The sequence below is a fragment of the Sapajus apella genome, unplaced genomic scaffold, assembly GCF_009761245.1.
Source record: "Sapajus apella isolate SASKATOON/1434 unplaced genomic scaffold, GSC_monkey_1.0 scaffold35, whole genome shotgun sequence".
Lineage (NCBI taxonomy): Eukaryota > Metazoa > Chordata > Mammalia > Primates > Cebidae > Sapajus > Sapajus apella.
In genome coordinates, this window is record NW_022436975.1 from 17,389,954 (window position 1) to 17,416,007 (window position 26,054).

The following is a 26,054-nucleotide window of genomic DNA, read 5'->3' on the forward strand; positions in this document are numbered from 1 at the left end:
GGGGTAGAGTTGGCACTTACAGGCTGGGCATGGTGGCTTATGCCTGTAATCCCAGCACTTTGGGAGGCTGAGGTGGGCAGATCACTTGAGCTCAGGAGTTCAAGACCAGCCTGGGCAACACAGTGAAACCCCACCTCTATCAAAAATGCAAAAATTAGCTAGGTATGATGACTCGGGCCTGTAGTCCCAGCTACCCAGGAGGCTGAGGTAGAAGGATCACTTGAGCCCATGAAGCAGAGGTTGCAGTGAATTGAGGTCTCACCACTGCACTTCAGCCTGGAAGACAAAGCAAGATCCCATCTCCAGGGAAAAAAAAAAAAAAAGGAGATAAAAAGAGTTTTGTCATGTACATAAAAATTTAGTATATGTAGCTCAATGACATAATTATTTTATGTTAAAATTTAGTATAAATTGGCCGGGTGTGGTGGCTCACACCTGTAATCCCAACAGTTTGGGAGGCTGAGGCAGGCAGATCAGGAGATCAAGAGTTCGAGACCTTCCTGGCCAACATGGTAAAACCCCATCTCTACTAAAAATACAAAAATTAGCTGGGCGTGGTGATGCACGCCTGTAGTCCCAGCTACTCGGGAGGCTGAGGCAGGAGAATTGCTTGAACCCAGGAGGCGGAGGTTGCAGTGAGTCAAGATCACGCCACTGCACTCCAGCCTGGTGACAGAGTAAGACTCCGTCTCAAAAAAAAAAAAAAAAAAAAAATTAGTATAAACTCACTTTACCAGGAGAAATGGGTCTAACACATGCTGGAGAATAATGGAAAGTTCTGAGTGCTAGCTTTGTAGACTCTTAACAAGTAAGCATATAAATGGAATAGAAAATGATTCATTACATTTTGTTTTGGCTGAGCACTTTCATTTTTCTGTTATAACCTAATTTTTAAAACTAATTAAGGCATAATGTAGATAAAGCACACATACCATTAATAGAGCTTGATTTTTACAAACTGTGAACAAAGGCATCCATGAAATCAGTACCCAGTGCAAGAACTGGAGCATTGCAGCACACAGAACCCCCTCATGCTCCCTCCAATCCTCCTGCCCAGGACCACCGCTATCTCGAGTTCTAACAACATGCATTAGCTCTGCCTGTTTTTGTACTTTTATATAAAGAGAATTATATACTGTGTAATCTTTCATGCCCTATGCCTAAAGAATCATACCAAACTTTGGATGACTGAATCCCAGCTCAGCATTTCATTGTGAGTTTGGACAAGCCTCTTAACCCTGTTTCCACCTCCAGAGGAGTGGATTATGTGTTTGCCTCATATGAGTATTGTGAAGATTAAGTGAGATAATGTATGTAAAGGTTTTAGCACACTGGGTGGAGTATGGCTACAGCTACTACACTGTACTCAAACTTCTAGTCTGTGAACTTTCCGGGTAATGCAAGACTCCAATGAACCACCTAATCAATTCTGAATACCAGAGAGGGAAAAAAATCCATATTATCTGGGCAGAGTCCAACTATTCCTTTATTCACAAATGAGCATCTACACATGCAACAGGGAACTTCACTACTTGATCATCTCGCTTTTGGCCAAAGGAGAAAAGACATTTCTGTTATATACTTATTCATCTTCCCTTCTAGAATATCAGCTTTCTTAAGGGAAAGGTCATGCACAGGGCATCATAAACACTTAGCTAAAATGAATAAATAGGTAAGTACTAACAGTAGTAGGGCTTAGCAAATTTTGTTCAAATCTGCTCAAAACTTTTGAGCTTTGTTTGGCAAAATTACAGTAGTTAAATCAGAGTAAAGTGAATCTCCCGCCTTCTTTCCTTGTGCTGGCCAGGAAAATCCAATCAAACCTAGCACATTCTGTACTTGGAACTTGAGCTAACCATACCAGGTCTGAAAGCTTCAGAAATAAGGGCAGTATACACTACACTTTTAATACTCTTTGCTCCAAACTCAACAGCTTTTGACGTACTTAGACCAACATACTGTTTTCAAAAACACTCTTCCTAGCACATCAGCCACAGGCATTTTCCAAGTACACTTTATCTTGATGTTCTACCGATATATTTGACATATTATTGACCATATCCATGCTCATTTGTTTTTAAAGGCCAGGGGAAAGCGCAATGTTCCAACAGAATTCTACTTGGTTCAATTTCCCATCTACTACTTAATTAGAAATAAATCTTCACTTCTCACTAAGAAGCGCCTCTTCAAATACTATCATTTTTACATTACAAATTAAAGGTCTGAATTGGCTGGCAAGCCTATCACTATAAACTGGATTAGTCAAGCAAGAAATTATATGGCTATAAAATCAACTAGAACGTTTTAAGAAAGTAATACAATTTCTTGGCTATGAAGCAAAATTAGCTTCATGTGGATAACTAAGAAATCAAAGCTATTTATAATTCATAGTATAAAAAGTACGGTTAATATTCCCTGAGTCATGACTAACTTTTTAAATTACTTAAACACTTGGTGAGATTTTTCTTTTTTTTTTTTTTTTGAGACGGAGTTTCGCTCTTGTTACCCAGGCTGGAGTGCAATGGCGCGATCTCGGCTCACTTGGTGAGATTTTTCTAAGCACCATGCTAGACACAGAAACGAAGTTGTTATATATAGCAATCCCTACTTTTCAGAAATGTAGTCTGATGGGAAAGTTTAATGGAAGCACTAGGATAATCAGGAAATGATTCACAGACCCGAGCTTTGAAGGCTAAAATTTTAACAGGCTCCGGGGAAAAAGGAAAGAAGTCATACAAAGAGGGCCTGGGGCGGTGGCTCACGCCTGTAATTCCAGCACTTCGGGAGGCTGAGGCTGGTTGATCACTTGAGGTCAGGAGTTGGAGACCAGCCTGGCCAGCATGGAGAAACCCCATCTCTACTAAAAATACAAAAATTAGCTGGGCATGGTGGCACACACCTATAATCCCTGCTACTCAGGAGGCTGAGGTAGGCGAACTGCTTGCAACCAGGAGGCGGAGGTTGCAGTGAGTCAAGATCATGCCACTGTACTCCAGCCTGGGCAACAGAGTGAGATTCCATCTCAAAAAAAAAAAAGTCATACAAAGAGGTTATTACAAACATGGGCCTGGAGACAGGAGTGTGCATATATGTTCCCAGGAGATCCAAGTCACCAGCATGACTGAAAATTAAGTGTGGATAAGTTGGTCATGTCCAGGTTAGGAAGTGAGGGAGGAGGAGAATTATTATTTAAGCAACAGAGAACTGTGGAACATGTTTTTTATATTTCTGTTTACATATAAGGAGAAAATGTGCTTTGTCCTCTCAGCAGTTTCATTTCACGCTATTAAGAGACTGGCATTATAATTTCACATATCAGTCATAAATTTGATATAAGCCTTCTACTGAGAGGTAAACTCATTTTTAATGAGTTAATTCCCTTAGTCTTTTGAGCCTACAAGGCTAAAGACAGAACCTAGATGGTGATGATTTACCAAGGTAATATAATACCACAGGGCCCTGCCTGGATGACCAGTGTTCCTTTCCCAGATGACACCCTGATGCCACTGCACAATTTCTTGACATTTCTATAGAATGGAAACAGAGGCTATACACAGGTGATAATTCATAGCTGACTTCAATGTGGGGGTGGGTGATTACTCAGTGGGTAAATGAAGGGAAGGCAATACCATAAGTGATGGAACAAAGGAAGGGCAGGTCAAAGTTGGGAAAAAGAGGAAATCTGCTTTGGACATGCTGTGTTTAAGGTGCCGACAGGAGTGTCATGCAGCTGAAAATATGGTTTTAAATGAGGCTCAATAAAGGGGCAATGTTATATTTATTGATAAAATCACCTGTAAAGAGAGTTCTAAGTGAGAAAAAAGGCCTAAGAACAGAATGTTAAGTCTTTAAGGATTCTACCAGTTCTTCACACAACACAAAACCAAAGTGAAATGAGCAATGCCAAGTCAGCTTGTACACAGATGCTTTATTTTGGATGTTAATATGTCAACATTGTATGCAAGATTCTCTTACAATGGAGTTTTCCATACATCACAAAACTCAATTTAGTCAGGGCAATTGCTGTATTAATGTGAAAACCTTACAATAAAATGCAGTATTATATATGTGAAGTCAGTTTCTATGCAAGTATGGCTGCTACATGTATGTCTGGCATTTGTATAACATACTGAAAGAAATTCAGAGGAACAAAACAGTATAAAGGTGACTTAAGATGCCTGACATGTTTAAGATTAAAAATCTTGCAAAAAGCAACAAAGCAGTTAACTGAAGGATTCAACCAATACCAACCCACGTATGTATTATGTCCAATAAGGCCAGACTTATCCACAATATATTACCATTTAGGATAATTTAATGCTCAAGAAAAAATATGCTTTAAAAAGTATAGCTCTTCCAAGATATTATATTTTGGTGATTGCAGACTATGTACATCCACGTAAGGGCTACATTAAAAACAACAACAAACCATTATGTGCTATTAGTTCAAGGTAACTGAAATGATCCAGTATGAGTTTGCTACAATCATTGGTTTCACTAAGTAAAATTTCTGTGAGAAGTTCATTAATTAGAAAGCAATCAACATACTTAAACATCCTAAGAGGATTCAAATTGGTTTATCTATTTGTTATCAACAAGGCATAATCTTAGTACCATACATTTTCTTCACTTCTCACTATATGTATATAAATATATAAAATATGCAAAAACTAGCAAGTAGATTTAAATAGCTTAAAACCCTTTTAGGTCTACTGTTCAAGAGCTAGGCATTAAAATACTTAGTATTTCCATTTCTATTAACATACAAACAGAGCAGAAAATCTTAACCTGCTTTCATTTTGTTTTTTAAGGCATAGTAGTTATTTTGGTATTTGTAAGAATTTGTCTGGTAATGGCTGATTCCATTTAGTTAACTCGAGAACTTGCCATCATTTGTTTATCTTTTCACACAGTGCAAGTGGTGGTCGCTCTTTCCTTCTCTCATAGCAGCAAGCCGATTCTGCTATTTTCTATAGCAGCATACTTCAGGAGTGGAGAGGGAGAGAGTGTGTCAATTATAAATAATTCAAACTACAGTGTACAATTCTATTTACCTGTCAGTGTTTAAGTTGACAGCACACCATTATGTAACTGAAGAAAATTACATATAATCTCTACCACAAAAGCAAATGAAAATTCTTTCAAGAAGAAATAAAATAAGTGCAAACACCTAAAACAGGCAACTGAAGCAACTGTTGTAACCTGTAGAGAAACACAAAACATTTTTTAAAAGGACAAAATATTTTTATAAATAAAAGATAATGTTCTCCACTTCTGAAACACTGAGTAAATATAAACTTCTAAGTGCAGATTGTTTTTAGGGACCAAGGTACCATATAATTTTTTAAACAAAATGCAAAAATTTCAAACACATATACAAATCACCAGATTAATGTATATGACCACCCTCGATATAATTTAAAAAGAAAATATTAAATTATTATTTAGTACATTTTTAGAACTACTTTATAACCAACATGATTTAAAGGGCATAGTGCAATATTTAGGTAGATGTGACATACAGTATAGATATTGTATTCTTTACAGCTATATCTTACTACTGTTTCATACTTAAAAGCCAAAATTATTCTTTACTGTGTTAGCTGTAATAACAGGAAACAACACTGGCTTCTAGGCACCCTGTATATGTATAAATATCTACATTTAAGCTTTAAAAATAAAATAAATTATAAAAACAGACTTCTTTCCAATTTACAAAGTTCTCCTGCTCCTACATACTGTACAATACATTCAACAAAACTCTCAGCTCTTCTGAGCTTAAGAAAATACCATTTACTAATAAAGAAAAAACTCTTTTTGAATGCTTTTTGTTTTTAGTACTATGCTCAAATAAATACATTTAACACTGTAGTTAATTTTATTGTTTCTGAAAATAAAAAACAAAAAATTAGTAGTGCAACTTTCTATCCTTCCTTTAAATTCCTTTTCAATGTGTTTCTTTGCAAATGGAAGCCTAAGTAAATCAGCATGTGGGTAAAAGTACTTCATAAAATCATGTGTGCTTTCCATACATAGACTAATTTCAGAAATCATATGTACTCATACCCCTATCTATAACAAAACTGCAGCATCAAGAGAATAGCAACATATACCTTGTGAAGAAAACATATGAGAATTTACTTTTAGAATATCCATGAACATTCTATTATTTTCCCATCTTGTTCTTTAAAAACAATTTTTAAAAATCTCATCTCTTAAAACATAAACTATTAAATTGTGACTTACTAGCTTTCTGCCTGCTCTATATAGAAAAAAGATGCTGTATTAAAAGGACTATATTACAACTTTAAAAACAATTAATTGAGAAAAATTTCACTGCAACCTAATTTAGTAGAGAATGCAGTAAGAAGTGGGGCATTTCATCAATTTTAATAACAATTACAGTATGAGAGCTCTTGAAGTACTGCTGGTAGCTGTGTAAGTACTCAGATATCTTCTTGCTTGTTCAGTCATAATAAGTTGGTCTTCTGTCTTCCCATAAACCACTGTTTCCCATTCACAATTTGACTAGAAAGGAAATAATAGTAATGTGAAAATTATTAAAATCTCCATATTACATCACAATTAGACTCTTAAAATCAGTTATTTTAACTGATTATTTTATAATTACTATAAAATGTTTTAACAATGGCATTGTATTTTTTAATAATAATATCTTAAAATATATACTGAAATATTTTTTATCAAGTTTTTTAAAAGTCAATTATTTTACCTATCCACATTGCTTACAGGCCAATGGAGGCAGTTTAAAAGTCTTGTCCCTAACAATTCCCCCCAAATCAAATGAGTCCTAACATGGAAATAACGTTAGTCTTTATTGCTTCAAAATTCTGCAAAATGTTTAAAGAGAGGAGGTAATGTCAAAAAATGAGCCAAGAATGCTTTATTTACAAATTAGGAAACATATTCATAACAAAAAATCAAGTTTATGTTTTTTTCTTCCCTTATTATAAAGATTACTATGTTATAGACATGATCAGCTATATAATAACTTTCCCCAAAAGTTCTATGTTAATTAAACACTGGGAATTCAAATCATTTTAGGTGGATTAAGAGAATGTGCTACATGGCTCTCAGGAAGCAGTGGCTGAAAACAGATGTGAGGTGGCCATATGTGATTGCCAAAGATGCTTTCAAAGTATGCTTCAACATCAGGAATACTAGTGCTACAGTCACTGTGGTATAAAGAAAAAAATTTCCTCCTCAATGAACTCTCAAATTATCTGGGGTAAACTCTTAAGATAATGCAGTAAAAATTTTTCCAACCTTCCTTTGCAGCTACACACTGGCCACATCCCAACAGCAACAAAAAAGGACTTTATTTTACAACTTCTGAGCCAAAAAGTTCACTGGAAACCATGGTACAAACAAAATCATGCTGAAACTGCTTCCAACCACTTACCCTTTTTCAGAATAGCAATTAGGGCTATACATATTTGTTACAGGAGAAGAGATGCCAAAAGTAGATGTATATATCTTCAGTTTTAAAAAAATATAGTGCTTAGGAAATCACCAGAAGAGTCTTTGGTTACAACTCCAATTGTTTAGTTTATATGTGCCCTGATAAATGAGTCTCTCAAACCCAAATGTGAGTGACAAAATAATGGTAAATGTTTAGTTGTTGTTACAGTCAATTCTGAATTTAAAAGAAAAAGTATAATTTGTGATAAGTCTAAAGTGATCATTGATTAAACAAACAAAAATCACTAAAGAAATTTATAAATCCATACCTGAAGATTCTTTTCCAATTTGACAACTTTGGAAGTGTTAGGGTTTGGTTTCTTTATAGTAAGTGTGTATGTTTTGTTGGTTGAATTTATATCTTGTTTTTCAGGAGTCAAGTTGCACCTATTGTCATGTATTTCCAATAATGGTATCATTAATAAAGATGTAGTAAATATATTTTCTGACTAAGAGAGAAAACAGAAAGAGGAAAATAACTAATTCAAAAATGGAGACAAATGGAGGGACTACTGAGTAAGTGGTAATGGAAGCCCTGTTTATTTCCCTCCAAGAAAGCAGTTGGCTCTAATGAAATTTCTAGTAATGTAGTAATATTAAGTATTTTGGAAATGAACCAAAGATAAACTCTGAAATTTAAAATCTTGAGAACTACAATTTTTTGACATCATAGATAAGACAGCTAACTCCTCTCATAACAAAAGAAGTATTTTTTTTTTTTTAAGTAAATAGAATATTCTCTACAGGGAATAGTTTCTCTGTGAATTAGGAAAAATGATACTAAAATAAAAATCTTCCAGGAATCTCTAATGAATTGGCTACCCAATGAGTAAGAAATAAGAACCACTAGGATTTAAAGTAACCATTTCTTTCTTTTTCTTGTCTTTTTTTTTAACCTGTGTCTAGAAAAGCAACCATTTAAAATAATAATAATCCTTTACAAACCTGCATGTCTGAAATGTCTTCAGTCAATAGTTGAGTGCCTGATTCTTCTTTTTCCCAATTATCTAAGACTAGTGATTTTCTGACTTTCTTCCCAGAAGCGGTATTCTAGAATGAGTAATTTATATAGAAGCTTTAAGGCAAAGTTTCTTGGATACAATCAGACTTTTATTAACAATAATACTAGAAGATTACCTCTTGTTTGCAGCTTTTGTAAGCAGGTTCATCATCCTCTTTGAGGAATATGTCTGTTCCAGTTTCTTCTTTTAAAACTTCCCGAATATCTTCTTCCAAGAAGGCAAGTGGCTGGGACTAAATTGTTTTTTAAAATGTTGTAAAAAGTCATATATAGCAATTCCTTTTTCTCCCCATATATAGGAAACCAATCTTTTATACTTTTCCATTACTGTCATAATTTTCTCCTAGCTCTTATACATATATCAATTTAATTAATCCATTTTATGGCAAAACAATATTGCACATTTGCAACCACTGAGTAAAGAATGGCAATTTCTTCTTTCTAGGCTACTAAACAAAAATCTTCCTTTTGGGGAAACCATTGTAGCTCCTGCTTCAGGTCAGGATCTTCAGAATTAAACAGAAAAGAAGAGGTTATTTCTCATGTATTGTTTTACATAAAAATAGGAAAAATAAGAAACATAGAATATATTGGGAATATGCTAGCTCTTACTCTACTTTTATTGTAATTATTACATAGCATGTAATTACTAGTTAACATGTTTCTGTTACCATTAAGATTGTGAGATACTGACATAGTATCCAGGGAGGACAGGAAGGAGGGAGGGAAGGAGGGAGGGAGGGAAGAAGGGCGGGGAGAGAGAGAGAGCAAGGGAAAGAAAGAGAGAGAGAGAGAGCGCGCAAGAGAGAGAGAAGGCAAGAGAGAGACAGAGAGAGAGAGAAAGCGTGAGAAGGTAGGTTACAGAGAGATAGACACTTGAGTGTGAGCTGAGTAATGAAATAGTCTCAAAATATTATTCATCTAGCTTTCTGTCAAATAGGTAAGTACAACTTATAACTCAGAAAAAAAATTTAAATTATATCTAACTTATACCTGTCATAACCAAGATATACTTGAAATGGTAATCAAACCTCTACGAAATAAAAGGAATGGCAGCACTTAATAACCAGCAGCTTGGCTGGGTGCAGTGGCTCATGCCTGTAATCCCAGCACTTTGGGAGGCTGAGGCAGGTTGATCACGAGGTCAGGTGTTCGAGACCAGCCTGGCCAAGATGGTGAAACCCCATCTCTACCAAAAATACAAAAATTAGCCAGGCATGGTGGTGCACACCTGTAATCCCAGTTATTCAGGAAGCTGAGGCAGAAGAATCACTTGAACTCGGGGGCTGGAGGTTGCAGTGAGCCAAGATCATGCCACTGTACTCCAGCCTGGGTGACAGTGTGAAACTCTGTCTCAAAAAAAATAAAAAAATAAAAATAATCAGCAGCTTACATTCCCAGCCAGCAGCTAAGAGAGAATAGCATTCATATATAAGTGAGATTTCACAGCACTTACAAAACCTTTTAAAATGAAAATAAAATGTTAAAAGTATTCTCATCTAGATTGAGACATATAGGAATTTAATATTAGTGTGTCTGTATATTTCTCAAAGAGCTTTTAATTTCTTTATTATTTACTTTACGTATCGAGAGAGAGTCTTGCTCTGTCACCCAGGCTAGAGTATAGTGGCTCGATCTTGGCTCACTGCAACTTCTGCCTCTGCCACCCAACCCCATTCAAGCGATTCTTCTGCCTCAGCCTCCCAAGTAGCTGGGATTACAGGTACTTGCCGTGACGCCTGGCTAATTTTTTTGTATTTTTACTAGAGATGGGGTTTCACTATGTTGGCCAGGCTGGTCTTGAACTCCTGACCTCAAGAGGTGATCCACCCGCCTTGGCCTCCCAAAGTGCTGGGATTATTAAAGGTGTGAGCCACCATACCTGGCCTCGAAGAGCTTTTTAATGATGGTACATCACCAAGAACATAAAGTACTCTTTTTTAAAATTAACTTTTATTTTCAGTTCAGGGGTCCAAGTGCAGGTTTTTTACCTAGGTAAACATGTCATAGGGGTTTGTTGTATAGATTATTTCATCACCCAGGTATTAAGCCTAGTATCCATTAGTTATTTTTCCTATCTCTCTTCCCACCTTCCACTCTCTGAAAGGCCCTAGTGTGTTTTGTTCCTCTCTATATGTCCATGTGTTCCCATCATTTAGCTCCCATTTCTAAGTGAGAACATGTAGTACTTGGTTTTCTGTTCCTGTGTTGGTTTGCTGTGGATAATGGCCTCCAGCTCTACCTATGTCCTTGCAAAGGACATGATCTCACTCTTTTTTATGGCTGCATAGTATTCCATGGTGTATATGTACCACATTTTCTTTTTCTTTTTTTCTTAACTTTTTTGAGATGGGGTCTTACTCTGTTACCCAGGCTAGAGTACAGTGGCACAATATCAGCTCACTGCAACCTCCACCTCCCACACTCAAGCAATCCTCCCACCTCAGTCTCCTGAGCAGCTAGGGCCACAGGCGCACACCACCATGCCCAGCTAATTTTTTGTACTTTTGGTAGAGATGGGGTTTTGCCATGTTGCCCAGGCTGGTCTTGAACTCCTGAGCTCGAATGATCTGCCTGTCTTGACCTCCCAAAGTGCTGGAATTACAGGCGTGAGCCACTGCATCCAGCCCACATTTTCTTCCTCCAGTCTAGTATTCTTAAAAAGATCTGGAATTTTTTCCCCCTTTAAGAATACAAATGTCCTAAAGTAATGGATAAAACAGATTAATTCATTCATTAGCAAGAATTATTCTCTTAATTGTTCTAATGTGTCAAAAGCAAAGAACTCCTGCATTTAATACTTTTCAGGTTTGATAATACCAAACTTAATATTTCTACAGAGTTTTTTGCCTTTTGATAATTTACAGTAAATATTAGAAGAATCCAAGTTTATTAATAAGGCAACAGATATTTAAGATATACCTGATTAAAATTCCAAAGCCAATCTCCAAGAAGTGCATTTGACTCATAGTAAGATACAAAAGAAAGCTAAGTGGTTAGCGTATAGTAGGTGCTCAGTAAATAACTGAAGGAGGAGGAGCAGGATAAATGAAAAGTCAGCTTACTCCAAAGAAATGCATGAACCTATAGATAGTCTAGGAATTTTAATTTTTAAATCATTGTCTTCCTTTTATCTTAAATTGCTAATGGAAGTGATCTGTCTGGCAACAGTCAAATTGTATCCAAAGAACTAGCTGTGAGTGCCGCTGGTATTAAATTTAAAATGTCAGAAGGGTAGTAAACAAACTGACAAGGGCTTTAGGTATTTGAAACCTACTACAAATGATACTTTTGGTTTTTTTCAAACAGAGCTGCACTCTGTCCCTTAGGCTGGAATGCAGTGGCTTGATCACCACTCACTGCAGCCTCTACTTCCCAGACTCAAACCTCCTGGGACTACAACAAGAGCATACTACTATACCCAGCTATCAAATAATAAATTTTATTCCACTTAAATGTTGACCAAATGACCTTGAATCACTGCGGAATTTTTAACTGCTTTCAAATCATTATTTACTTTTCTAATCCCCAATTAGTCTGCATGTCCTTATGAAGGCAGGAAGCATACTTGACCTTTTCAACATTCATTCCATAAAGCCTAGTACAGTGTCTGGCACCTATTAGGCACTCAATCAATATTTGCTGAATTAATAATGAATTTTTAAAATAAACAGCAAAATACTGAAACAGGTTAAATCAATCAGGTAATTCCATACGATGGAATATTATGCAAATATTAAAAATTATGCGATAAATATACACATTTATTTGGTTAACTTTAAAAAGAGTGTTATAACAAAGTGTGGTCTCTTGTTTTCTTTATATATATGCATAAATAAAAACTCTAGGAAGCTCTAAAGGAAATATGATTGTTCACAGCAGTACATGGAGCTAAATGACAAAAAGATTTGATCAAGCCTACTGTGTACCCTTTAATACAGTATTTTGAAAAAGAAAAAAGAAAGACTAGAAGATTTGAGGATATAACATGCTTTTGGATAGAAAATTAAATCAAGTAAACTAGTATTTGTTAATGAATCTAACCAGAAAGTACTAAAAAAAGAAAAACATAACTAAAAAACCCTGGAAGTGACCAATATTTTAAAAATCATATTTCTAAAGAACTTTCAGAAATCTTTATCTGCCTAAAATGCCCATCACTTTTCGAAGGTACTTCAAAGGCAGTAGTATATATGAAAGCACAGTAACTAGAACACTTCCCAGTCCTATTCATTCGTGAACTACTACCACAAATACTTATTAGAATAGCAACAACCAAGCACACACTACTTGAAACTCAGAGAAGCCCCTTTAATAATATCATCTCTTTCAGCTTCACAGTAACAATTTGAGGTGTGTTTTATGATCTCTTTGCATAGAAAAGGAAACTGAACCTTTTCCTAATTAGTTTCCCATAGCGGTACCCTGATTATTTCCTAAATATTATCATGAAAATGCTTCAGTATATCAAAATATTATAATTATTTTATTCTAATGCATTTAACCATGACAGAAACTATTAAAATGTAAATTTCAGTATTAAGAGTTCCACTGATACTTGATCTGCTTTCTCTAGATGATACAAAGAATTCGAAACAAGCCAAGCAAGGGTTTATTTACAAGTTAAGGAAAAAGGTGAACACAAATTCAAACTTGAAAATCAGGCTGGGTGCAGTGGTTCACACCTGTAATCCTAGCTCTTTGAAAGGCCGAGGTCAGCAGTTCAAGACCAGCCTGGCCAATATGGTGAAACCCCATCTCTACTAAAAATACAGAAAGCCAGGTGTGGTGGTGAGCACCTGTAATACCAGCTACTCGGGAGGCTGAAGCATGAGGATTGCTTGAACATGGTGGGGGCAGAGGTTGCAGTGAACTGAGATCGCGCCACTTCACTCTAGCCTGGGCGAGAAAGTGAGACTCTTGCCTCCAAAACAAAAAAAAAAAAAAGAAAAAAACAACTTGAAAATCAAAAGGTAAGACTTTATATCTGTTTCAGTAAACATCTTTTTTTAAATGTTAAAGATCGGCCAGATGTGGTGGCTCACGCCTGTAATCCCAGCACTTTGGGAGGCTGAGGCAGGTGGATCACCTGAAATCAGGAGTTCAAGATCGGCCTGGTCAACATGGTGAAACCCCATCTCTACTAAATATACAAAAATTAGCCTGGTGTGGTGGAGGGTGCCTGTAATCTGAGCTACTCGGGAGGCTGAGGCAGGAGAATCGCTTGAACCCAGGAGGCAGAGGTTGCAGTGAGCTGATATCATGCCACTGCACTCCAACCTGGGCAACCAGAGCAAAACTTTGTCTCAAAACAAAACAAAACAAAACTAAGTGATAAAAATCACAGTTTTTATTTTATTAAAATTAGGAAAATTATTAAAAATAAAAATAATATACATACCACAATTTTAAGAGGTCCATATTTTTTCTCCTGAGCAGCAAGCGCATTCTTAAAAGGAGTAGGAGTTCTTGGTGTGGTACCCAATATAGATCTTCTAATAGTAGGTGTTCTAAACCTATCCAATCATTTAGATATTTATGTTATAGTCACAATCTGATTTCATACAGGTTAATGAAAGCAAAGCAATTTAAGCACATGCTAAATTTTTTTACATATATATATGCTTCATTTAAATATTCTAAGACTATTTTAAAGTATGTCCACCTACAGTAATTCTGATTTCAACCAATCATCTTAAAATAGAAAAAAAAGAATTAATGTAGAAAGAAGTACTAGAAATGTTTTTATTGAAATCAAAGTTTGATGCTATATTTAAGTTGGTTTTTGGTATCCTAAGGAGAAAGCATAAGGTTATGATTTAAAAAAATTCTGGCCAGGTGCAGTGGCTCACGCCTTAATCCTGGCACTTTGGGAGGCTGAGATGGGCAGATCCCCTGAGGTCCAAAGTTCGAAACCAGCCTGGACAACACAGTGAAACCCCATCTCTACTACAAATACAAAATTAGCCAGGCGTGGTGGTGCATGCCTATAATCCCAGCTACTTGGAAGGCTGAGGCAGGAGAATCGCTCAAACCCGGGAGATGGAGGTTGCAGGGAGGTGGAGGTTGCAGTGAGCTGAGATCACACCATTGCACTCCAGCCTGCGCAACAAGAGCGAAATTCCACCTCAAAAAAAAAAAAAAAAAAAAAAAAAATTCTAAGTCCTATAAGAATAGAGATTATGATACATGCCATTTATATGCACAAAAAGCTAGTCTATTCTTGACATTGTGCTCCCCATTTTCTCTAACATGATTATTTAATACCTACTTACCCTACATTTTCCTTTTGATCTTTGGGAGTTGTTTCCTTATGAAGAGGAGTTGTAATGAGAACTTTTTGCCCACAAATAGGGGTTGATGTAAATGAAGGATTTTCTATATTAAGTTGTTCATTTCCAGGACATGTGTTGAAAAACTAAAAAGGGAAGAGAGTTTAAAGGTGATTTCTGAAACATCAAAATCCCTACACAAATATTAAACTGGTAAGATTTTCAAATTACTTCACACCTCTTTAAAATAGCTTATGAATAATAGTACACTTATACTCTATGGAAATTAAGCTCCACAAGGGTAGGAATTTTTGTCTGGTTTGTTTTGTTTCCCCAGCTCTTGGAACAGCGTTTAGCATATAAACAAATCCAATATACAGCCATTTAACATATATTCAAAAGTTAAAAAAATACAAAAATTTTAAAAAACAGAATATTATCAAATAAGGATCTATAGAAACCATAAATAGCTGTTGTGTTAAATGTAACCGTTTTGTACAACAGTATGTAACTGCAAAAAACAAGGGTTTTTTTTTTTTTAGCTCTTATTAATAAATGACCTTAAGTGGCTTTTGCTTTTCTTTTCTTTTGAGACAGAGTCTCACTCTGTTGTTCAGGCTGGAGTGCAGTGGAGTGATCTCTGCCTCCCGGGTTCAAGCGATTCTCCTACCTCAGCCTCCCGAGTAGCTGGGAACTACAGGCACATGCCACCACACCCAGCTAATTTTTTTTATTTTTAGTAGAGGTGGGGTTTCACCATGTTAGCCAGGATGGTCTCAATCTCCCAACCTCGTGATCCACCCGCCTAGGCCTCCCAAAGTGCTGGGATTACAGGTGTGAGCTACTGTGCCTGGCTTGAGGGGATTTTTCCATGAGAATATTTGAACTCAGAATGTAATAATAATGCTTTGCTGATAAGAAATACAGCTGTCTGGCAAATTTGCCTATCTAGAACACAGAACAGGACCTCTAAGCAGCCAACGTTGATATCACAGAGTCCATTTTCTAAACTACATAATTTACAATTATGAAATACTAATTGTATTCACAACACAATTGTGAAATACTAATTTATTTTTGTAGTCAAAAGATTAGAAACAGTGAAGCAGTAGAACCAGCAGTAGATTAGAAGCAGTAAAAATAGCTTCAAAGCTACTTATAACTAGAATGAAGTCTACCTCTATCACTTCTGGCTCTGAATACCTGAATTTATTTTACCCTAAGATTAGCAATCAAATCCTCTTTTACAGGATAAAATCCAAGCAGTTTGCCATGGGAAATAAGCATCTTTCGGCCACTTCCACCTTAGAATTCACACTCCACAAAAACTGCTAGCGTGCAAAACCCCAGAATAGAAAACTGCTAGTGTGCCCAAGCCTATTCACTTTCCCCAGTTCTTTTTAATTCCAAGAGCAGGGCTGGGGTGAAGAGACTATTCACTTTGTAGTCTACACAAATGGTATCCCCTGAAGCATGGGCGCATAATTTTCAGAGATCTGTGTTCTGCCAGATCCTACTTACCTCCCTAGCCTCAAAATATACCTCCGATAATATCCCAGCATTCTCCATGTTTATTTGACCATTAAACTCCTTTCTTCCCCTTTAAACTTTGTAATCTCTGCCAAACACTTTCAGAAAACATCAGCTCCATCTCTTACTAACTGTTGCCTTTGACAAGTGGCTCAACTTCAGAATTTCCCTTCACTAACTCCTTCTGAAAGAGTATTAACTGAGATGCTGTAGGAAAAGTGTTTGGCAAACAGCCTGGAGCATAGCAAGCATTCAGTAGGAAACTGTCCTAACATAAACATCTACTGTCCAGGGATATTACAAGAGGAGAAAGTAGGTAGTTCAGGCCATTCTTAAGAAACCTCCTGACACATGAAATTCTTACAGTAAGCAATTATCTAAGTTTCTTTCAAAGAACATTAAGAAGAAAAATCCAGTGGACAAACTGAAATCTAAATTACTCTAAATAGGTATGGTCACTTTAAAGTTTATCAGGTATACCTATTGAACAGGCAGTCAGGAAGGTGGATCTTAGTCTCAGCCTTGCATTAGATAACTTTGGGCAAATTAATTTTACCTTTCCGGGATTGTTTTCTGATGAGTTCTATAAAGATGTGAGACTACAAGATTTAAAAAATGTCCCTCTAAAAACTAGGATAATATAATGTAGAACAAGTAGCAGCGGCTCACGCCTGTAATCCCAACACTTTGGGAGTCAAGACAGGTAGATTACTTGAGCTCAGGAGTTCAAGACCAGCCTGGCTAATATGGCAAAACCCCATCTCTACAAAAAATACAAAAATTAGCTAAGTATGATGGCACATATCTATAATCCAGGCTACTTGGGGGGCTGAGGCGGGAGGATCACTTGAGCCTGAGTAGTTGAGGCTGCAGTGAGCCGTGTTTGTACCACTGCACTCCAGCCTGGGCAACAAAGTAAGATCCTGTCTCCAAAATACATATATATGTATGTATATATGTACGTATGTGTATGTGTGTGTATACATACATGTATATATATATTTACAGCTACTACACTTTGTGAGATACTTTATAATCTCTCAGAGTTCAGCATTCTCATGTTAAATTTATACATTTAAACACATTATTTTTATATGTTATCAAATCTACCAACAGCTAGTAAGGATACTGAAGATCTAATTTAATCTAACTCACTGACATTTGGAAATATAAACAAAACACCACTACCTGTGAAGGAGAAAATGGTAGTGTTTTCAGTGGTGTATGTTTTAGCGCTGTATTACCACCATCGTTCAGTATGCCATCCCTAAGTTCGCTGCCTGGGGAATGACCCACTCGCATTCTTCTCTTCTTTCTGAGGATGGCTGGTGGAGTGCTAAACTTGGCCATATGTGGGGAAGGAACAGGTTCACTGTTGGCACTATTACAAATGTTTTTTTTCCCTTCAAGTACAACACTGACGTTAAATTGACATTCCACGGCTCCTTCATTGTGCTGAATTCTCATTAATTTAACTGGAGTGGATTTGATAGGAGAAGCTGCAGCATCAGAAATATCAAAACTGGCAACATCACTCCATGCTACAGGATCCTGCAATAAATTAAATTGTTAAAAAGTTAATGCTATAAACTAGTTAAATCTGATCTTGAACATAGGATGATGACTTCCACAGAGTTAATTAACCACTCATTTTATCAGTAGAAATGCTTTCCTGGGAACTTTTTTTCGAAGCAAGATCATTTGAGAGAAACAGATTATGGTTTTCCTACAATTCCAAAATTCATAGTAGTTCATCTAATTCAGTAGTTGAAGCTTACTGTCAAAGCATTTTAAGAAGAACAAATTGTAAGTTATTATCAAAAACTATAATTCATCATAAAACTTCACTGTTACTCCACAACAGGAAAACAACATCAAATTCTACATAATCGTTTGGTAATGTGTATGGAACATGTTAAAAATGGTGACACATTTTGATCCAGAAATTCAATTTAACCTAAAGACATAATCATGATTTTGCACAAAGCTTTATATAAATATGTTATTTATAATACTGAAAAACTAGACACTACCTAAATGTCCAATAATAAAAGTACACTGAGTAAATATATATTTTCTTATAGTCATCTGATGGAATACTACAAAGTCTCTAAAATTCAAGTTTAGGCCAGGCACAGTGGCTCAGGCCTATAATCCCAGCACTTTGTGAGGCCGAGGTGGGAGGATCACTTGAGGTCAGGAGTTCAAGATCAGCCTGGCCAACATGATGAAACCCCATCTCTACTAAAAATACAAAAATTAGCTGGTGTGGTGGTAGGCACCTGTAATCCCAGCTACTCAGGAGGCTAAGGCAGGAGAATCACTTGAACTCAGGAGGCAGAGGTTGTAGTGAACCAAGAATGCACCACTGCACCCCAGCCTAGAAAACAGTGAGACTCCATCTCAAAAAAAAAAAAAAAAGGAAAAAGAAAAAAAAACTCAAGTTTAAAAAAGTTAAGAAAACAGTAACATGTTCATGATATGGTGGAAGACAAAAAAAATCCACAAATACAATTCATAAGTATTTTTGGGTTTAAAAATATAATGTGTTTTCTATGTATAGAACACAGACTGAAAGGAATATATCGAATTATTAACTCTGGGTTTATGAAGGATTATAATTTTCTTTTTTATGCTTTTCTCTAGTTTCCAGCTTTCTCTAATGCACTCACATAACTTATATAATAAAAAATGAATTAAGTTTTTAATTTAAAAAAAATTCTTCACAAGGCACATACTTGAGAAAAATTTGAACTTCTCCCCCCTAGAAGCTACTACAAAATATCAGAACAAAATTAAGCATAGCATACAAAACATAAAACTGGTCAATGTCCAAAACTGAGTTTCTGAGCATTAAATCATGTAACTAAAATTGAACTTCTGATAATCTTACAAATTTTAACTTACAGATTCAATAAGTTCTAGAGTCTCTGCAAATTCTGGTATCGTCTGCAAAGAAGACAACACAGCATTTGCCTCCACGGCCAGGAACTTTGTGGGTGAATTCTGCTGAGCAGACACAGGCTGATTTTCATCCATACTGTAAAACTCACTAGTGTGCTCGTCAAGGCTATTTAGAGTATTAGACATGTTATCATCCATGAGGAAACTTCCAGACCAGCCAGAAAAACTTCCAGTCTGCTAAAAATACAAAAGAAATTTGAATATTATTTCTCATTATCAATGTAGGCACAAATTCAGATTTCAAGTAAACAGTTTTCTCTAGAACAACACATTTCAATTCGGCTAAAAATATAGTAGCAAATATTTTGTCTTTCCTCAAAATTGGTATAGTTTTTTTTTCATTAAACTTCATGCTGTGACTATGTTTCTTTTTTCTAATTAAAATTTTTAATCTATACAATCATGATGAGATAAAACAAGCATTTATATACAACATAAAGCCAAACTCTTAGAATCTGGCTATTCTCTTCCTTCCAAACTTCATTTCTCAACACTTCCATTCATGAGAGCTCCTCCCAGGGAATACCCAGCTGGAGCACCTGAAATTCCCCAATGAATTATACTCTTTTGACCTGGAGTGCCTTTGCACATATGCTGCTCCCTTTATCTATTAATAAAATGCTCTGAAACCTACTGACCAGGGAAGCTTTTTTTTTTTTCTTTTGAGACGGATTCTTGCTCTGTCGCCAGGCTGGAGTGCAGTGGTGCAATCTCGGCTCGCTGCAACCTCCGCCTCCTGGGTTCAGGCAATTCTTCCGCTTCAGCCTCCCGAGTAGCTGGGACCATAGGCATGTGCCACCATGCCCAGCTAATTTTTGTATTTTTAGTAGAGACGGGGTTTCACCATGTTGGCCAGGATGGTCTCGAACTCTTGACCTCATGATCCGCCCACCTTGGCCTCCCAAAGTGCTGGGATTACAGGTGTAAGTCACCGCGCCCGGCCAGGAAGCTATTCTTAAGACACAGTTTGAATACTGGAAAGTACTTCACCTGATTATATACTTTGATCTGCTTCATTTATAATAATATCCTAATTCATCTATGTTGCTAATATATAATCATTGTCTTTCAAGGCTGAGTTCAATTAGGATTTCTTCCAGGAACTCTTTCCTGATGAACTGAATCTAAATCAAGCACCTCTCCTATATGTTACCATAAACTTTGTGACTTACAAATTGTCAAAAGTCAAAGAGAGAGAGAATTCTAAAAATAGCAACAGAGACCAGGCATGGTGGATCATATCTACAGACCTAGCATTTTGGGAGATCAAGGCGGGCAGATTGCTTGAGCCCAGGAGTTTGAGAGCAGTTTGGCCAAGATAATGAAACCCCATCTCTACAAAAAATACAAAAATTAGCTGGTCATGGTGGCACGCACCTGTACTCCCAGAACTTGAGAGGCTGAGGTGACAGCATCACTTGAATCCAGGAAGTCAAGGCTGCAGCAAGCTGTGATCACATTACTACACTCCAGCCTGGGTGACAGAGTGAGAACCTGTCTCAAAAAAAAAAAACATTAAAAGTAAAAATTGCAAGGTAAAAGCATTAAGTCACATATAAGGGAATATTAGAGACAGTAGATTTTCTACTTATTAGAAAACAGTAGATTTATCTGAAAAAAACCTTACAGGCCAGAAGAGAATGAAATGATATATTAGAGAAGTGCTGGAAAAAAAAAAAATGCCTGCCAAGAACACTCAACCCAGCAAACCCATCCTTCAGAAATGAGGGAAAACCAAAGTCTTTCCCAGACTTTTTTTTAAATGGTGGGAATTTACCACCACTGCGATCAGCCTTACAAGAAGTGCTCAAAAAGTCCTATATCTGGAAGCAAAAAGATAACATATTATGAAAATATGCAAAAGTGTAAAATTAACTAGTAGAGTAGGTACACAAAGGAGAAAGAGAATAATCAAACCACAGTACTACAGAAAATCACCAAACTGCAATGATAAACATTAAGAGAGGAAGAAAGGAACAAAGGATATACAAAACCAGAAAACAATTAACAAAATGATAAGAGTAACTCTTCACGTATCAATAATAACCTTGAATGTAAACATTAAACTCCATACTTAAAAGACATAGACCAACTGAATGGATTAAAAACACATGAACTCGCTATATGCTGCCTACAAAAACTCATGTCATCTGTAAAGACACATATGGACTGAATGTTTACATTCAGGATGGAAAAAGATATTCTATGCAAACAGAAACTAAAAGCAAGCAGGAATAGCTATATTCATATCAGATAAAGGATAGTTTAAGTTAAAAACTATAAAAAGAGGCTGGGAATGGTGGCACATGCCTGCAATACCAGCACTTTGGGAGGCCAAGGTGGGCAGAATCACTTGAGCTCAGGGGTTAGTTTGAGACCAGCCTGGGCAACATGGCAAAACCCCATCTCTACAAAAAATAAAACTAAAAATTAAAAAAATTAGCTGGACGTGGCAGCACATGCCAGTAGTCCCACTAGTTGGGAGGCTGAGGTGGGAGGATTACCTGAGCCTGGGAAGTTGAGGTTGCAGTGAGCCGAGATCGCAGCACTGTACTTCAGCCTGGGGGACAAAGTGAAACCTTGCCTCAAAAAATGAGAATACATGGACACAGGGAGGGGAGCACTACACACTGGGGTCAGTTGGGGGGAAATAGGGGAGGGACAGTGTGGGGTGGGGAGCTGAGGAGAGATAGCAAGGGGAGAGATGCCAGATATAGGTGATGGGGAGGAAGGCAGCAAATCACACTGCCACGTGTACCTATGCAACAATCTTGCATGTTCTTCACATGTACCCCAAAACCTAAAATGCAATAAATAAGAAAAAAAAAGAAATTATAGAAAAGGAATCTTAAAAAATAAATAAATAAATAAAAATTAAAAAACCCTTCCTCAAAAAACAACATACTATGAAAAAAGACAAAGAAGGTCAATATACAATGATACAGGGATCAATTCAGCAAGAGAATGTAATTGTAAATATATATGCACTAATATCAGAGTGCCCAGCTACATCAAGTAAATATTATTTGATCTAAAAGGAGTAACAGACTCTAATACAAAATAGCTGGAGACATCAACACCCCACTCTCAGCAATGAAAGATCATCTAGACAGAAAAATCAACAAAGAAACAAACATTGGCTTTAAATTGCACTTTATACAAAAATGAACTTAACAGACATCTACAGAACATTACATCCAATATCTGCAGAATATACTTTCTTTTCATCAGCACATTCTCCAGGATAGACCACATATTAGGCCACAAAATAAGTCTGAACAAATTTAAAAGAATTAAAGTCATATCAAGTATCTTTTTTGACTGCAATGAAATAAAACTAGAAATCAATAACAAAAGAAACTTTTGAAATTGTAAACTGAAATTAAGCAACATGCTCCTGAGAAACCAATAGGTCAATGAAGAAATTAAGAAGGAAACCAAAACATTTCTTGAAATAAATGAAAGTAGAAACACCAACACCTATGGCATACGGCAAAAGCAGTATCAAAAGAAGAGTTTATAGTAATAAATGCCTACGTCAAAAGAGTAGAAATAAACAATGTAGCTAGTAAAATAAGAACAAATCAAACCCAAAGTTGTCAGAGGAAAATAAATAATAAAAATCAAAGTAGAAATAAACAAAATTGAGACAAATAAATACAAATAATCAATGAAATGAAATGTTGACTTTTTAAAAATAATAAACAAAATTGACAAACTGCTGGTCAGGCTAACCAAGGAAAAAAAGACCCAAATAAATAAAATCAGAAACAAAAAAGGAGACATTACAACTGATAACACAGAAATACAAAGGATCATTAGAGGCTATTATGAATAACTGTGTACCAAGTTAGAAAACTTAGCAGACAGTGGCTCACACCTGTAATTCCAGCACTTTGGAAGGCTGAGATGGGTGGACCACCTAAGGTCAGGAGTTCGAGACCAACCTGACGGATATGGTAAAACCCCGTCTCTACTCAAAATACAAATTTAGCTGGGCAGCATGACGCACGCCTGTAGTCCCAGCTACTTGGGAGGCTGAGACAGGAGAATCGCTTGAACCTGGGAGGTGGAGGTTGCCATAAGCCAAGGTCATGCCACAGCACTCCAGCCTGGGCAACAGAGCAAGACTCCGTCTCAAAAAAGAAAAAGAAAAAGAAAAGAAAACTTAGCAGAAATGGATAAACTTCTGGACACATATAACCTATCAAGATTGAACCAAGAAGAAACAGAAAACCCGAACAGACCAATTACAAGTAGCAAGATTGAATCTGTAATAAAACGTCTCCCATAAAAGTAAAGCCCAGGACCCAATGGCTTCATTGCAGAATTCTACCAAACATATACAGAAGAACTATAAATTCTTTTCAAATTCTCTCAGAAAACTGAAGAGGAAGGAATTCTTCCAAAACCATTCCACAAGGTCAACATTACTCTGATACCAAAACCAAATAAAGAAAACTATAAGCCAATATCTCTGATGAACATAGATGCAAAAAGACATTCACCAAGATTATATGGAATTTATCCATGGATGTAAGGCTGATTCAACATACATAAATCAATAAATAAAATCAAATATCAATAAAATAAAGATTATCGAAGTAGACATAAAAAATCATTTGATAAAATTCAACATCCTTTCATGATAAAAACTCTCAAGTTAACTAAAGAAAAAACACACCTCAACACAATAAAGGCCACAACCAACATCATAATGAACGAGGAAAAGTTGAAAGCTTTTCCTCTGAAATCTCAAATGAGACGAGGATGCCCATTTTTACCACTTTTATCAAGCACAGTACTGGAAGTCCTAGCCAAAGCAATTAGGCAAGAATAACAACAAAAAAAAGGCATCCAAATTGGAAAAAAGAAAGTCAAACTGTCCCCATTAGCAGACAACATGAGCTTGTATATAGAAAACCCTATAACCCTATACGAGACTCCACTAAAAAACTTAGAACTGATAAACAAATTGGGTACTATTGCAGGATAAAACATCAACACACAAAAATCAGTAGTGTTTTGGCTGGGCATGGTGGCTCACGCCTGTAACACCAGCACTTTGGGAGCATGAGGCAGGAGGATCACTTGAGGTCAGGAGTTCAAGACCTGGGCAACACAGTGAGACCCTCATCTCTAAAATTTAAAAATAAAGTAAAATAAAGTAAATCAGTAGTGTTTCTATATACCAACAACAAACTAGCACAAAAAGAAAACAAGAAAGTGGTGCCATATACAATAGCTACAAAATACCTAGGATAAATTAAACCAAGAAGGTAAAAGATTTCTACAAAAGAATCTACAAAACACCAATGAAATAAACTAAAGAGGACATGTAAAAAATACAAATATCTCCCATGTTCATGAATTAGGAGAATATTGTGAAAATTACTATATTACCAAAAGTAATCTACAGTTCAATGCAATCTTTATCAAAATACCAATGACATTCTTCCTAAAAGTAGCAAAAACAGTGCTAAAATTCATAAAGAACTACAAATAGCTAAAGTAATCCTAAGCAGAAAAAAAACAAAGCTGGAGGCATCACACTAAAAAGCTTCTAAATATTCTATACAGAACTGTAGTAACCAAAAACAGCATGGTACTGGAACAGAATACAGACCCCAGAAATAAATCCACGCATTTACAGCCACCTGATTTTCAACAAAGACACCAAGAACACTCATTGGAGAAGAGGTGGTCTCTTCAATATCAAAATGGATAAAAGACTTAAATGTAAGACCCGATCTATAAAACTACTAAAAGAAAACATAGAGGCTGGGTGCAGTAGCTCATGCCTATAATCCCAGCACTCTGGGAGGCTGAGGCAGGCAGATCACTCGAGGTCAGGAGTTTGAGACCAGCCTGGCCAACATGGTGAAACCTCATTTGTCCTAAAAATACACACACAAAAAAAATTAGCTGGGTATGATAGCAGGCACCTGTAATCCCAGCTACTCAGGAGGCTGAGGCAGGAGAACTGCTTGAACCCGGAAGGCAGAGGTTGCAGTGAGCCCTGATTATGCCACTGCCACTGCATCCCAGCCTGGGTGACAAGAGCAAGGCTCCGTCTCAAAAAAAGAAATAAAACATAGGAGAAATGTTTCAGGACATTGTTTGGGGGAAAATTTTATGGGGGAGATCTCAAAAGCACAGGCAGTAAAAGCAAAAACAGACACAAGGGATTAAACTAAAAAGCTTCTGCACAGCAAAGGAGGCAATCAACAGAGTGAAGAGAAAGACAGTGTGCAGAATGGGAGAAAATATTTGCAAACTGTTAAACAAGGGATTAATATCTAGACTACACAAAAAACTCAACAGTAAAAAATACTAATAATAATCTGGTTTAGGGTTTTTTTGTTTATTTGCTTTTGAGACAAGGTCTGGCTCTGTTGCCCAGGCTGCACTGCAGTAGTGCCATTCCAGCTCACTGCAACCCTCACCTCCCAGGCTCAAGATATCCTCCCACCTCAGCATTCCAAGTAGCTGGGACTACAGGCACACATCACCATGCCTGGCTAATTTTTATATTTTTGTGTAGAGATGGGGTTTCACCATGTTGCCCAGGCTGGTCTCAAACTCATGAGCTCAAGCAATCCACCCACCTCAACCTCTCAAAAGTGCTGGGATTACAGGCATGAGCAACCACACCCAGTCAATAATCTGACTTAAAATGGGCAAATGAGCTAAACCAACATCTCTCAAAAGAAAACATTCAAATGGACAACATGTATATTAAAAAATGCTCAATAACACTAGTTATCAGGGAAATGCAAATCAAA

General features: G+C 36.6%; 1 protein-coding gene across 4 annotated transcripts in view; it reads right to left on the minus strand.

Annotated features, from left to right (window-relative positions):
* Window positions 1-3,908: 3,908 nt before the first annotated feature.
* Window positions 3,909-26,054, minus strand: part of MYBL1 (MYB proto-oncogene like 1) — a 49,833-nt gene continuing 27,687 nt past the window's right edge. Inside the window, exons 9-16 of one of the 4 annotated variants that reach the window (XM_032296241.1) lie at window positions 19,213-19,443; window positions 17,494-17,856; window positions 14,779-14,921; window positions 13,905-14,019; window positions 8,620-8,736; window positions 8,428-8,532; window positions 7,752-7,931; window positions 3,909-6,528 (exon numbers count right to left, since the gene is read on the minus strand). In XM_032296241.1, the coding sequence (XP_032152132.1) occupies window positions 6,400-6,528; window positions 7,752-7,931; window positions 8,428-8,532; window positions 8,620-8,736; window positions 13,905-14,019; window positions 14,779-14,921; window positions 17,494-17,856; window positions 19,213-19,443 (1,383 nt within the window). In that variant the 3' untranslated portion in view covers window positions 3,909-6,399. Of the gene's footprint in view, window positions 6,529-7,751; window positions 7,932-8,427; window positions 8,533-8,619; window positions 8,737-13,904; window positions 14,020-14,778; window positions 14,922-17,493; window positions 17,857-19,212; window positions 19,447-26,054 lie in introns of all 4 variants that reach the window. The other 3 variants (XM_032296239.1, XM_032296243.1, XM_032296242.1) reach the window with 3 other exon arrangements.